At 36.6% G+C, this 15,685-nt stretch overlaps 2 protein-coding genes and 1 long non-coding RNA gene across 3 annotated transcripts; 1 reads left to right on the top strand and 2 right to left on the bottom strand.

The window, feature by feature from the left end:
* Positions 1–912: 912 nt before the first annotated feature.
* Positions 913–1,536, bottom strand: LOC147507578 (uncharacterized). The gene has a single exon (XM_086596335.1). It carries the CDS (start codon positions 1,534–1,536, stop codon positions 913–915), a length of 624 nt encoding a protein of 207 aa, XP_086452461.1.
* A 6,342-nt stretch (positions 1,537–7,878) lies between these two features.
* On the bottom strand, positions 7,879–9,705 carry LOC147507577 (putative F-box/LRR-repeat protein 23). Its single transcript, XM_086596333.1, has 3 exons — positions 9,586–9,705; positions 9,026–9,476; positions 7,879–8,069 (listed from the first exon to the last, which is right to left on the bottom strand). Exons 1-3 carry the CDS (start codon positions 9,703–9,705, stop codon positions 7,879–7,881), a joined length of 762 nt encoding a protein of 253 aa, XP_086452459.1.
* A 281-nt stretch (positions 9,706–9,986) lies between these two features.
* LOC147507576 (uncharacterized) lies at positions 9,987–14,202 on the top strand. The gene is made up of 2 exons (XR_015217708.1): positions 9,987–11,745; positions 13,731–14,202. It is a non-coding gene; the product is annotated as an uncharacterized LOC147507576 (long non-coding RNA).
* Positions 14,203–15,685: the final 1,483 nt, after the last annotated feature.

Here is a 15,685-nt window from a genome sequence, read left to right as displayed (position 1 = left end):
CCTTTAAGATCACATAGGTCGGTGTGAATCAATGCCAACAACTTCGGTGTTTCTTTCTACCTTTTTGAAAGGTTTCCTAGCATATTTAGATTCTACACATACTTCACATCTCTTATTTTCAGAAATAGTATTCTTGGATATGTTACCTAGATGCATCGGTTTTTAATTGAAACATTATTAACGTGTCCAAGTCTACTATGCCACGATCAAATGACTCAACCATATAATAAGAAGTAGATGCTTTATTTAAATCAAAATCAGTTACATTGAGCTTAAACAAGCCTTCATCTAAATAACCTTTACCCACAAAGGCTCCCCTTAGTCGAAACAAATTTGTCCGACTCAAAGACAAGTTTGAACCCCTTCTTACTTAAAAGGGAACCCGAAAACCAGATTTTTTCCTAATATCGGGAACATAAAGAACATCCTTCAAATTAAGAACATTTTCGAAGTGAACTTCAAATTAACAGTCCCTTTTCCTTCAACTCTAGAAGCGGATGAGTTACCCATGAACGGACTTTCTCCTTCTCCCGAGGAGGAGTGAAGGGCGCAAAATGCACTTTTAGTGCCACGGATGTGTTTGGTAGCCCCATCTCCCCCACCATCGATCATGTTACTCACCAAGTTAACCTCGGTAACCACAGTGAAAAAGTTACCATCCCGAACTACATTTGCTTGTGCCTTGTCTTTCTTCCCATCATTCGGACCTTTTTGAATTTACGATCCGGGCTATATGACCTCGAGATCCGCATTTTTACAGCAATGAATTTCGTGGATTGTAAGGTTTCTTTTTAAAGTGAGGTTGGGGCTGTTTATTCTTGTTCGCATATGGTTTCTTTTTGACGGGGAATTTAGTTGATTTAGACTTAGAAGAACTAGCAGCGTTACCTTCCACCAGGTTAGCCTTAGCCTTCATTTCTGAAGTCTCCACATTGAGTTCGACCTTCCTGTTATCCTCCCTCGATCCGAAGGTTGACGATCGAGATCTTCTAGTGTCATCTCTTTCTTCTTATGTTTGAGACTGTTTTTGTACTCCTTCCACGAGGAAGGGAGTTTCTCAATGATGGAAGCAACCTGGAAGCCTTTGCAGATTTTATAACCTTCCTGCAAAATCTCATGAATAATTATTTGCAGCTCCTCCACTTGAGAAACAACAGATTTCCCATCTTCCATCTTGAATTCCAGAAACTTTCCTACAAGAAACTTCTTAGAACCTGCATCTTGATGCATACTTCTTATCAAGTAAACTCCACAATTCAAAAGAGCGATCATTACACAAAGATAAACATCATACAAATCAAGGGAAAGACAATCAAGTATATAATTTCTACATAAATAGTCTTTCTTTTCCCATCTCTCCACACCACCAGAATGACCAGGTTCATCTTCATTTTCATTGTAAACGGGTTTCACAATCGAAATCCATTCAACCAATTTCAGAGTAGTCAGATAAAACCGCATTTTCATCTGCCAGCGCTTAAAATTTCTGCCATCAAAAATCTCAGGTTTGACAGACTTACCACTAGGTTTTTCCATCTTAGCAGTATTAACAACAACGAGCACAATACTAGATAATAACAGATCGTTATTAGACAATCGTTTTTTCGTCTTAAGATTGTATGAATCTAGTATCGAAAAACAGTAATAAGAAAGGAAGTAAAACTTATCACTGAGGATTGTGCTCGGCACAATTTCCTTAAGACGAAAAACGCCGCCGGTATGGTAGGTAACCTCAATTATTAGATTCTCGGGATAGGAATTGGATGAATGTGTCACCAGCCAATGACCCGACTCTGCTAACTCTCGGTTTACTCCGGACCAGTTTTAATCGAGGAAAATAATGTTGTGTTCTCATTAAGATCGCTAAAAACAGGGAGAGACCTTAGTTTTATAGATCTGAAAAGCGCAACTTCGGGCTATTGCCTTTATTGTTTGACTTCGAATCAAGGAAAGATTTTGAGTTCGGTTTCAGTTTTGGAAAGAAGACCAAAAACGCAAAAACAAGCCCGATATGCTTTCGCCGCACGAAGAAGCCCAATTGGGTGGATTTGCACCCTCACTGCCGGCGGCGTGTGTGGGCACACCGCAGCACTAAGGTTTTCGGAGCTCCCACCTCCCGAGAGCCCCCAAAACCAAGGAGGCCTTGTGTGTGCGCGAGCACCTCCTTATATCTCTACACTATCCCTCCATAAGGACACAACCAATATAAAACTTAAGAGTCTTAAGTTTAGTAACCAATGTGGGACTAAAGCCCCCACATTAGAGTGTAGTAGATACAAAAGGTCATGGGTTCAAACCCATGAGGACCTAAAATTCATTCACATTTCCAACAATCCCCACATGAATGGAATTATTAAGAAACGAAGAAAAGAAAAACAAAACAAGAATGTCCGGAGTATGAAGAAGTTATGAATGGGGTCAAGGTGTCATACGACTTGAACCTTAAACGGTGTTTGTCTCCGTCGGGATTACTAGTTGACCCGGTGACCTTAGTCTTGAACTGCTCAACCTATATGTAAGCCTAGTCAACGGGTAACACACATAACTTCATAAATCATCATAGAGTTCCCTCGGTTGTGCTCATTATAGCCATGAGCTTCCTGGGTTTCATGAGTGCTCTAGAGAACAAGCCTATAAGTTCTCATAGGAAGCGGCTTTTACTTCCTCACTCATATAGGTGCCTCTATCGAGGGGAGTGTCTTCAGATCTTTACACCCCAATGGAAAAACCAGCTATAGAAAGCATTAAGAGTATTCACTCATCCTTTAAAATGATCTGAAGGTACTACTACATCATAGGGATGGAGTACGAGTTTTCACTCTAGGTGTAGTACCCCCACAAAATCACGCAGATAACTTGTTTCCCCATTGAACCTTGATCCCGGGATCTCCATTCCGCGAAGGTTGGGTGTCAGTTATCGGTGATTTAATTAAATAGGCAATTAGTCTTTAATAGACTTTAGCCCCATCCCCCTCGATGTACTAAAAACCAGCTCTCTAGCTAGGCCTTTAGTTAAAGGATCAGCTAAATTTTCTTTTGACCTCACAAAGTCAATAGCTATGATCCCATCTCTTAACAACTGTCGCACAGTGTTATGTCTTCGACGAATATGTCGAGATTTCCCATTATAGGAAGTATTTTTGGCCCTCAAGATAGCAGCTTGGCTATCACAGTGAATAGAGACAGGTGGAACAGGTTTAGGCCAAAGCGGGATATCCATCAAAAAATTCCTGATCCACTCTGCTTCCTCACTAGCTTTGTCTAAAGCTATAAACTCGATTCCATAGTGGAGCGGGCAATGCAAGTTTGCTTAGATGATTTCCAAGACACTGCACCCCCCCCATAGTGAACACATAACCACTAGTGGATTTAGATTCCCGAGAATCGAAATCCAATTGGCATCAACTTTGTACCCCTCAAGCCGCAATTTGGATATCCGCCATAATGAACACCATAATTTGAAGTATATTTCAAATATCTCAATACCACGATAAGAGCATCCCAATGCTCATTCTTTGGGATTTATGGTGTATCTACTAAGTTTGCTTACGGGCGTAAGCTATGTCGAGTCTAGTGCAGTTCATAAGATACATGAGACTACCTATAACCCTAGAAAACTCTAAAGGAGATACACCTAATCCAAAGATTTTTTGTCAAATGTATACTAGGATCATATGGTGTTCTCGGCGCACACAAATTGATTAAATCTTTTAAGCATTTTCTCTACATAATGAGATTGAGACAAAGTAATTCCATCGAAATTATACACTATCTTAATGCCAAGAATGACATCGGTATGACCCCGAATCTTTCATGTCAAAATGCTTACTCAAAAAGATTTAGTCTTATTGACGGTCTCTAAACCTGGTTCCAATGATCAACATGTCATCCACATATAAACGGATAATTACACCCAGATTGTTCCTCAAATTTGCAATAAATGCATTTATCTGCCTCATTAATATTAAAACCATTAGAGATTAACACACTATCAAATTTCTCATGCCATTTGTTTAGGAGCTTGTTTGAGACCCGTAAAGAGATTTCTTTAGCCTACAAACTTTTCTCTCAAGGCCTTCTAAGACAAACCCTTCGGGTGATCCATATATATCTCATCTTGTAATTCCCCATTTAGAAATGCCGTTTTAACGCGTCCATTTGGTGAATTACGAGATTACGAGTAATAAACAAAGGCTATTAACATTCTGATAGATGTAATCCTTGTCACAGGAGAGTAGGTATCAAAGAAATCAAACCCTTCTCTCTGTTTATAGCCTTTTGCTACTAATCTCGCTTTATATTTATCAATGGATCCATCTGCCTTAAGTTTCTTTCTAAATAACCATTTATTCCCAATAGTTTTACAACCAGGGGGCAACTGAACCAGCTCCCAAGTGTTATTGGTTATAATGGACTCATATTCACTTAGAATGGCCTCTCTCCAAAAATGCGTCGATCAAGATGACATGGCCTCTGAATAGGTCTGAGGATCCTCCTCTACTAAGAAAGTAAGGAAATCAGGTCCAAAAGAGGTGTTAGTCCTAGGTCTCTTGCTCCTCCTGAGTTCAATTTCATCTTCAGCAGAAGAATCTTCTCGAACTCTAGGAGCAAGTGTAGAAGAACTTCGAGTCCCTCCCCCATCTCTCAATAAATGGGAATTTATCCTCAAAAAGACAAAGATCCCTAGACTCAATAATGGTATTATCATCAACAAATTTATTTTTAGATTTGAAGACTAAAACCTGTAGGCACTTTGCTTTATTACGTGCATACCCAATAAAGACACAATCTACAGTTTTAGGGCCAAGTTTAGTCCTCTTGGGTGTTGGTATAGATACCTTAGCCAAACACCCCCACACTTTAAAGAATCTATAAGTCGGTGTCCTATTTTTCCACATCTCATATGGAGTTTTATCTGTGTCTTTAAAAGGTATCTTATTCAGAATATAACAGGGCCGTTAGCAAAGCCTCCCCCATAGGTTCATAGAAGCCCCGAGCTATTGATCATTGAATTGATTATATCTTTGAGAGTCCTATTTTTCCTCTCTCTATATCCCATTGGATTGGGGAGCATAAAGGGCGATGGTCTCATGTACAATACCATTATTTTCACAAAATTTATTGAAAGGACCCGGAATATTCACCTCCTCTATCGGACCTAACTATTTTTATTTTCTTGTCTAACCGGTTCTCAACTTCAGGTTTTAAAGGAAATAAATTTAGCTAAGCTATCATCCTTACTCTTAAGAAGATAAACATGACAGAAACGTGAAGCATCATCAATGAATGTAACAAAATATTTATTACCTCCTCTAGTCATGTAACCTTTAAGATCACATAGGTCGGTGTGAATCAATGCCAACAACTTCGGTGTTTCTTTCTACCTTTTGAAAGGTTTCCTAGCATATTTAGATTCTACACATACTTCACATCTCTTATTTTCAGAAATAGTATTCTTGGATATGTTACCTAGATGCATCGGTTTTTAATTGAAACATTATTAACGTGTCCAAGTCTACTATGCCACGATCAAATGACTCAACCATATAAGAAGAAGTAGATGCTTTATTTAAATCAAAATCAGTTACATTGAGCTTAAACAAGCCTTCATCTAAATAACCTTTACCCACAAAGGCTCCCCTTAGTCGGAACAAATTTGTCCCGACTCAAAGACAAGTTTGAACCCCTTCTTACTTAAAAGGGAACCCGAAACCCGATTTTTCCTAATATCGAACATAAAGAACATCCTTCAAATTAAGAACATTTCCATAGTGAACTTCAAATTAATTAATCCCTTTTCCTTCAACTCTGAAGCCCGGATGAGTTACCCATGAACGGACTTTCTCCTTCTCCCGGAGGAGTGAAGGGCGAAATGCACTTTTAGTGCCACGGATGTGTTTGGTAGCCCCAAAGGTCTACCCACCATCGATCATGTTACTCACCAAGTTAACCTCAAGAACCACAAAGAAAAAAGTTACCATCCCGAACTACATTTGCTTGTGCCTTGTCTTTCTTCCCATCATTCGGACCTTTTTGAATTTGATCCCGGGCTATATGACCTCGAGATCCGCACACATAGCATATGATGAATTTGAGGATTGTAAGGTTTCTTTTTAAAGTGAGGTTGGAATTTGCTTTATTCTTGTTCGCATATGGTTTCTTTTTGACGGGAATTTAGTTGATTTAGACTTAGAAGAACTAGCGGCGTTACCTTCCACCAGGTTAGCCTTAGCCTTCATTTCCTCAAGTCTCCACATTGAGTTCACCTTCTGTTATCCTCCTCGATCCGGAAGGTTGACGATCGATCTTCTAGTGTCATCTCTTTCTTCTTATGTTTGAGATCGTTTTTGTACTCCTTCCACGAGGAAGGGAGTTTCTCAATGATGGAAGCAACCTCGAAGCCTTTGCAGATTTTATAACCTTCCCGCAAAATCATGAATGAATAATTATTTGCGGCTCCTCCACTTGAGAAACAACAGATTTCCCATCTTCCATCTTGAATTCGAAACTTTCCTACAAGAAACTTCTTAGAACCTCGTGCATCTTCAAGAGAGCATACTTCTTATCAAGTAAACTCCACAATTCAAGATAGCGATTATTACACAAAGATAAACATCATACAAATCAAGGGAAAGACAATCAAGTATATAATTTCTACATAAATAGTCTTTCTTTTCCCATCTCTCCACACCACCAGAACGACCAGCTCTGCAGGAACTCTCAGCATACTCCAGACCAGTTTTTAATAAGAGGAAAATAATGTTAAGAGGAAAATAATGTTGTGTTCTCGTATTATCTAAAACAGGAGAGACTGTTACAATTTTGGAAAGAAGACCAAAAACAAGCCCAGTACTCGCACCCACGCGAAGCCCAATTGGGTGGATTTGCACCCCACTAAGGTTTTCTGGAGCTCCCACCTCCCGAGAGCCCCCAAACCAAGGAGGCCTTGTGTGTGCGCGAGCACCTCCTTATATCTCTCTACACTATCCCTCCATAAGGACACAACCAATATAAACTTAAGAGTCTTAAGTTTAGTAACCAATGTGGGACTAAAGCCCCCCACATTAGAGTGTAGTAGATACGAAAGGTCATGGGTTCAAACCCATGAGGACACAAATTCATTCACATTTCCAACAGTTTCATCCTTTTGTCTTATGGTTGTTCAGTTTTATTTGGGAAATGAAGATGATATATTTTCCAAGTTATCTCGGCCGCTTTTCTTTATGCCTAGTTTCATCCTTTTGTCTTATGGTTGTTCAGTTGTTGCTTGCTCCTGATGCAGCAAGTTCTATACTTTTGAGTTGATTTTTTTGCTCGTTGGCTTGTAATCCTAGTTATATTTGGCGCTTCTACCGCCATGACTTTTTGTTCCTTGAATAAATGCATTGATAAGTTACCTTAGTTTTTGGTTACATTACTTTTGCTTTCATTCCACTATATCATATCTTGTTCGAGAGTATTTTGGTTAATTGTTTGTTCCATGTACTATTAATAATATCAAATTGATTTGTATCAGTTCATTGTTATATATTTAGTACTACTTTGCATTACTTGAATTAAAGATTATTATTGTTTACCGAGCAGCATTTGTATCAGTGAGAAAGTTTTATTGGCCTTACATGGGCTAGACGCTAGAGGCTGGGTAGATTGGCGCTTTTAGTGTGTCCAGAAATTCAAAGTGCAACATTCTTTATTAGCAGTTATCTATTTATTTATTTTCTCATTAAGCACAATTTTTGTAAAAAATAAAAATAAATAAATAAAATGGACGAAAAGAAATTGTACAAGAGTACAGGGGACACTTAGAGTCTACTAAACACAGTACCAAAAGTGATTAACAAAACCTATAGTAAACATTCCAAGGGACCTCCCATTTGGTCATCCATTGGGTGTTACAAGAACAGTTACAAACTGAGAACCTTGTAGACTGGCTACATGCTTTGCCAGTTGATCTACCGTGAAGTTGACCTTTCTCCAAGCTGGAGGTAACCTGCAGTAGTCCAGTTCCTTGATGCATCTTTGCCTCATCCACCATGGAACATTAGATTCCTCAAATGCATGAATAGCCGCTGTAGAGTCAGACTCCACCCAAATTATTCTCTAATTTCTCTGTAGACCATATTCTACAACCTCTAAAATAGCTAAATACTCTGCAATGAAATTAGTCTCATGACCGACACTCCTACAAAGCAAAGCAAGAGACTCACAGTTACTGTTTCTGAAGCAAGCACCATAACCTGAAGGTCCCGGGTTACCTTCATTACGTTCCCATGTACACATTGCATCTTGGTATGCTTTGAACATATAGAGACTCATTTCTATAGGTGTGATCAGTTGGCAAACTTTGAATTTTTTTGATCGATGTGCATAAATATGGTAACAGCCAACAGAGACCATTGATTCTATTTGTGATGTGTAAGAGGGCGAAAGTTCCGAAGTTGTATTGGATGGCCATGCATCTCAAATCACACTGTAATAATAATACGATTGCTGCAATGCCAAAGCTACTTTATTCAGAGGTTTGGAATTCAAATTGGTTTAGAAAATCAGTTTGCTCGTGTAGGACTAAATACTAGAGCGTAACAGACAACCAAGAAAAATATGCGTCTAAACTCTAAAGACATAAATGTCTCGAGCCTCAACAAATATGTTCACTAGCCTCAGGCCTCAACAAGTAATGTTGCCTTCCAGACGACACTCGTGAAGATCCTACTTTTAAGATCATGGAAATTGATGCTTATATTGATGACTTTGTAGCAAGTAAATTATGCATGTATGAAGGACCGCGTGCAGAGTAAAAGAAATAAATTGCAAATACCTATGAGTGGAATAGGAGGATGAAGGCCATTACCATTTTAATTACTGAAATAGAGCGTGGAAGATGTTTGTACGTATTATCAATGATGGTCCAATATCGCTAATTTTCAAAATCGAATTTACATAATAATAAGTAGAATGACTCAGAACCTTAAGACTTTGAATCTGTCTACACATTTTTTCAGAAATTCCCCTTCTAAATGGATACCAGAGCATTGTTGAAGATCAAGAAATTCAAGGTGGGGACATCCATCAAGAATGGCTTGCAATCCATCATTTGTCAGACTGTTCGCGAAGAGATTAAGACGACGTAACTGAGGCATGCTTTGTGCAATGGCGATTGCATCATCGTTACAGTTGTTTTTGTCGTTCAGATGAAATTTGTTGCTCAATCGAAAATACTTCAACTTTTGGCAATAGCGACCTACTTCTTCGATAACTTTTCCCGAGTAACAATACCAGCAAAGCTCAAGCTCTTCAAGTAAAGGAAGTTTTCTGGCAGCTACAATCAACCCAGCTTTAGATAGTTTGATGCAAGCTTCTAGACGGAGATATTTCAGTGAAGTCGATCGAAAAGCAACATAGAGTAAAAGCTCGTCAGTAACCCAGCCATGATAACAGAATTCCACCAACTGTCCAGAGCTTCTATTAATGACTTCCTTTGCGAATTTAAAAAGGATTATACCTTGTAAAGTATCCCCCCGTCCCACATAGTCTAAAAACTAAAGAACTAGGCCCTTTGACGAGTTTTCTCCACGAAGAACAAACCATTTGAGCATTTTGCAGAAGTTCAATTGTTTCGAGTTTCATAAAGATGAGAATTGTAACATCTTCAGGCAAATCAAGCCAGTCCCTCACTTCTTTCGAAAAAAAAATTCTTTGTATCATTGTCATAATACACAGTTACTTGAGTTATTGATCTCTTTAAAAATAAATTTGCCCACACATTGTACCTCTAGTTACTAATCTCATTTAAAACAGACTTGTCATTCAAAATAAAATATATATATATATATATATAGCTGTCAAAGGCAAAAGAGAAAAATAGGAATGAACCCGGCCTACAAAAGGAAGCTTCCTATGTTTGCAAGTAACTCATTTAAAAAAGGGCAACTTTAAAGCGTTTGGGTTTGGGATAAACATTAAGAAACACCCAAAAAAGGGCAACTTTAAAGCGTTTGGGATAAACATTAGAGGATTGCTAGCGTCCTGCTTTTTAATGGGGTAGGACGGTCCTGACCCACTGATTGCCAAAATAAGTTACTTGTTAACCTTTTAACTAAGCTTTTTCTTTCACAAAGAAAAAGAAAACTGAATCTCAATCACATTTGACTCCACTCATCTCTTCCAACGCAGCCAAGAAATCCTAGCCATCTAATTCTAACACCCCCAACGACACTCCACCACCAGCTACTTGATAGAATTAATCGTCGACAACTACTAACTCGAAGACGCCACTCATGACACCAACAGTTGTTTGGTTGTCGAATCCGATTTTGGAGTCACAACCCATCTTTTCTATATTCTTTTAAATTTGAAAAAAAAAAAAAAAAAAAGGGATTGAGACGTTCTGTTTTGGTGGAAACATAATTGAGAGTTGAGGCATTATAATTGTTAAGAAAATCATCAAATTCAAGCTTAAGTTGGGAAAACCAAAGTGGGAGAAAGAAGCATTTTTAGGAATCCATGTTCAGACGTTCAACCCTTAATTACTGGTTCAATATTTTCCATTGTTGATGAAAATTGATAAGTTTATGCAATGGATTTGCTAAATTTCATGCAAGAAGGGAACCTCTAGTTTATTTATTTGTGGATTGTCTGCAATTTAATTCTCTGGTTTTGCAAGGGGAAATAGTGATATTTTTTTATACTCGTCAAATTTCAAAATAAGTGACCGGTTTGGTCATTATCCTCTCACTTTATTTTGTCCATTATTGGGGTAGAACGGCAGCCTCTAAACATTAAGAAACACCCGAGAAGTTTCCTAACAAAAGAAAACTAATCCATTGGAACCCTAGAAACTGCACAGGGCCGTTGTCTTTTATTTTTCTACAATACAATGAAAGAAAAGAGTGAAACAAGTAACTGGCTTGATTTGCCTCGAGATGTTATGATAATAATTCTTTCGAAACTTCATACAATTGACATTCTCTACTCTGTTCAAAGGGTCTGTTCTTCGTGGCGTAAACTCTGCAAAGAGCCTCAGTTTTTTTGTCGTATTGTTATTCCAAGTCGATGGGAAGATTGTGCACGATTAGGTGCTGATGGTTTAGCTGAGTTAGTGAAGGTAGCCATGGATAGAAGTTGTGGAGAGTTGGTGGAATTTTCTTTGGAAACTAGAAAACAAGTAGTTCTCATTGACCTGTTATTCAATGTTGTCGAACGATCGAATACGCTGAAATATCTACGACTAGATACTTGTTTTACGTTCCAGTCCCGTAGTCTGTGGAAACAAATCGCCAGAAAAATACCTTTGTTAGAAGAGCTTGAAATTCACTACGATTCTTTCTCGGTGATGGCAATCGAAGAAGTTGGTCGCTCATGCCCAAATTTGCACTACTTCAAATTGAAAGGTGAATTGCCTTGGTATTCCCGAGGGGACTGTAACAAAATGGTGTTCGCAATCGCAGAAAGTATGCCACAATTGCGTCGTCTGAGTCTCATAGAAAATGGTTTGACAAATGATGGATTGCAAGCTATTCTTGATGGATGCCCCCACCTTGAATATCTTGATCTTCGAAAGTGTCTTCGTGTCAATTTGAATTTCAGTCTGCTGAAGAAAAGCTCAGACAGAATTATAGATGTAAGGCTTCCAAAAGATGCCATTGATGGCCGTTTTAGGACTCGTGGCAATCGTGTGATGGCAGCTTACAACTTCAGTTCCGTTTGATTTTATCTTGAAGAATCATTTTTTTGCTTTTGTCAGGGGTAAGGTGATTAGATTACTAATGCATTTTGCAATATTTACTTTCTACTTTTCTAGTTTTCTTTAATAGCATGTTTTTTTTTTTAGGGTAACTGCATTTTCTTTATTTATTAAACATTGCGGAGAGTAATGTTATATCATTGAAAACTAGATTAGCAATACTAGGTGGTGGTCTATTACACCATACAAAAGTATGCCCTAGAGACATGAGTTGTAGAGCGTCCGGCAAATTTGTTCGAGCTATCGTAGGTTGTAACCACCATTCATTACTCTTATTCTGAGTAGAGCCAAATTTTGCAAGACCGTCAGCCACAAAATTTCCATCTCTGTAAACCCATTGGAGGTTTAGGCTGTGTATGTTTTGACGGAAAGACTATGGAAAAAGGAAAGGAAAAGGAAAAGGAAAGGAAAAAAACAAGAGAGTCGAGAGAGAGAGAGCAACGCCCATCTCCAAAGCTACGTCCTCTTCTTCACTCATCTCTTCTCTGGTCATTCTTGTTGCTTGTTTCTCTTCACAAGCCAAGTTTTTCAGCGCTACAAGGTATCGATCAATCATTTGTTATACTATTTTTTTTGGTTTTTGGATTTGTATTTTTTTTTTTCTCTTCAAAGAATAAATTTTTTTTCGAATTATCAATGTAGAATTCGGGACTAGTAACTAAGAATTTGAGATATATTTCCTAATTCTATCAATTAAGTGACGTCATTCCTCGTATAATGGGAACATGCCTTTTTCTGCTTAACTATGGACGTATGAGTTTCTAGGGCTTTACAGACAATGAGGACATTGATTACTGTTGGTTAGTAATATAAATATGCCACCACATTGCATACTAATAAAAAGCAAACAATCAATTTCATTCAATGCACTAACTGTTCTTGTGAATTTTTGGTGTGGTTAGAACAATTAGACTAATGGCTGGTAAGTTTAGATGAACCCCTTATATCAATTTAATTTTTTTTTCTTGTAGTCCAATTGGAAAAATCACAATAGTATAATGGGGGATTAGTGTGATATCATAGTTCTTATCGTCTTACGTTAAAGCAGTCCCTCTGCCATATTGTTTTCTGTTTCACTTTGCTGTAAGAATGTCCTCGAGAATTCTGGTATGAGTTATAGGAACTGTATAGTCAACTTCTTGTATTATGCTACCTCAACTTTATTAGTTACTTCCTTACGTTGTCATATATTAATCTCGTTTTACTTTCGTTTATTGTGAATTATGTTATATCATGTCGATATCGCATACATTTTCATATATTAGTTAATATTATATTTGTTATTCTTAATATTTTATTTGTGCTTAATCTTAAAACAGTTTATAATACATTCTATTAATCATTGTATGTATCCTTGGTAGTATTAGTCACCCTTTATGTTTGCACAGTAAGTTACGATTGTTCTAGTACAAAAGGATTTATCTGACGATGTTCTGTGTTTGGTGGCATTTTGTGTATTTTCTGTTGGGAACCTGCTTTTATGGTCTGAAGGTTAGTTGTAGATAATCTAGTGTAGTTTCATACCCAATTTACCTTGTACTTATCCAAGTTATACAAAAAAGGTTACAACTGTTTTAGTATAGAGAGGTCAGCCAGAATTTTTCTGACGAAGTTCTGTGTTTACAGTTAGGTTAAGTAAATTTCTAAGTCGGATTCAAGATTTTGAGTGTGAACAAACATTGTAGAGCTTGGAGTGTAGTTTCTGACCCATTTGGATTTCTGTCAATCCAACCTATATAGAGAAAGCTAGGATTGCTTCAATACTGTGGTTAACCATAATTTTATTCTTGACTATATATATGTTGAACCGATTGATGAGTATTTTCCTTTACAATACGATGCTCGTTAGATTATTATTTTAAAATTGTGGCATGACATGTAGTTATAAAAGTGTTACGAAATATCTTTTGCTTTTGTGAATATGACTAACAAGTTTAACGGAAAAAAAAATATGACTAACAAGTTGTGTGTTGTTTTATGTCGTCAGGCAAACCCGAAAAGGAAAACCTATAAAGGTAAACCAATACCTAGGTTGTTGAAGTGCTTAGAGACAATATTACTTGTGGTAACATACAAAAAATTGGTCTTACAATAGATGAGGACGCTAGAGCGACAAGGATGGTGTTGAAAACATGAAAATGTTTTTTCTCAAGATGAGTACGAACAAGCGTGCTAGTTGGTTATTGAAAAAGCTTGCTGATAATTGGGTGGATCATTTCTTAAGACTTTTGTGGGTGTTTTAGATACACTTTAGGTATGCTTTGATGATGTTCTTTTTTCTTTTTACAGTGGAGTTCTCAAGTCTTTTTCTGGTGTTTTAGATGTATTAAGTGTTTTGGATGTTTGGGGATTATAGTAGCTTTGTACTGGTGCTCTAGTGAGTGCACAATGGTTACATGGTTGTAACAGGTCTCTACTGTTATTGATAGACAATATTATATATGACTTTGCAGGTGTCATAGAAGTGTTTGTACTTTATGTTGATAAAACATGGTAGTTTATGTCATTTTTTTTCTATATGCTAAATTTTTTTTTTTTTACAGCTGTCATGTATGTCAATATCCACGGAAAGGTCATGCCAATTTTTATTTTTATTATTTTATTATTATTATTATTATTATTTATCCCAAAAACTATGAGTTTGGAGAAAAATGATAAATAATATGGATGAAATATTCTATTTCAGACTTTCTTTTCCTTTTCACAGCTTTTGCATAACAAACATGATTATTTTTTCCCCAGTTTTACTTTTTTTTTCACAATTTACCAAATTGACACCATTTTAAAACTGTTTCCATTATTTTCTTTTCTTTTTTCCATTAGTAAAAATTTAACAAACGCAGCCTAATTGATAGCATGTTGTATTTATTTAATTTGTGGTAATATATGTGTATGGGGGTGATGGCTGGTAAAATTTTATGGAAAATTAGGCTAGAAGGGTTAGTTAAGAATATTTAGTAGTCTTAAGACTCGGGTGAAAAAAAATTAGGATTTAATACTTCAATTTGACCAAAATAGAAAACTGACACATGTCACATAATTTTACAAGAAGTAGACGAAAATATCCTCATATTGCAAACAACAAAACCGATTAGCTACTCAAAATGTAATAGTTCTACATAAAACGAAACCTTTTGAGATAAGAACAGTTACTAAATTTAGACAACTAAATTCTGGAACTAAAATTAAGCTTGTAAAGGAATAAAAAAGAGTAGTGACCTACTATTGTGACTCACTATTTGAATAACGTTGGTTTGTATTGCAATACACACTAATACATATTTCTATGTAAATAAATGATTATGACTTTTGACACATTAGGTCAAATAAGTCAAATAAGTGTCGGTCTAGTATTACTAAATAAAAAATGAGAAATATATCAATTCTGAAAATGTAAACAAACATTTTAAAATGTGAAATCATTATTCAACATTTTAAAATGTAAAATCCCTTGTCGTACTCCAAATTTAGAAATACAAATTTATATGTTGTTATACATTTAAAAATGCAATTCACCCATTTTGTATTTCATTTTAGCAATGACTCTGACTTTGATGATGATCCAAAATATAAAGTACAAAAGAAGATTCCAATACCAATAGAAGAAGATGAAGATTTCAATACTAGTAGAAGAAGATGTGTATGCCAACAAATTTAAACAATACAACACCTAATAAAATTTTAACAAAAGAATTGAGGTAGAAACACATATTCTATAGCAAAAAATAATCTAACATTTTCTTAGTCAATCTCCAACAATAGAATTTAGAAGTGATTAAGAGAATGATGATTGTAGAGAAAAAAAAAAAAAACATATAAAGAAGGAAACAAATATAGGGCGGTTTGAAATTTCTTATCTCCCCGTTACAAAGAGAATAAATTATATTAGAAAATAACACGTTGTGGGCAGGTGTCGAGTAAAAAGTCAAAAGATTAGATTTT

This window comes from Coptis chinensis, chromosome 3 (assembly GCF_015680905.1).
Source record: "Coptis chinensis isolate HL-2020 chromosome 3, ASM1568090v1, whole genome shotgun sequence".
NCBI lineage: Eukaryota > Viridiplantae > Streptophyta > Magnoliopsida > Ranunculales > Ranunculaceae > Coptis > Coptis chinensis.
This window is presented reverse-complemented; position numbering and strand designations above follow the sequence as displayed.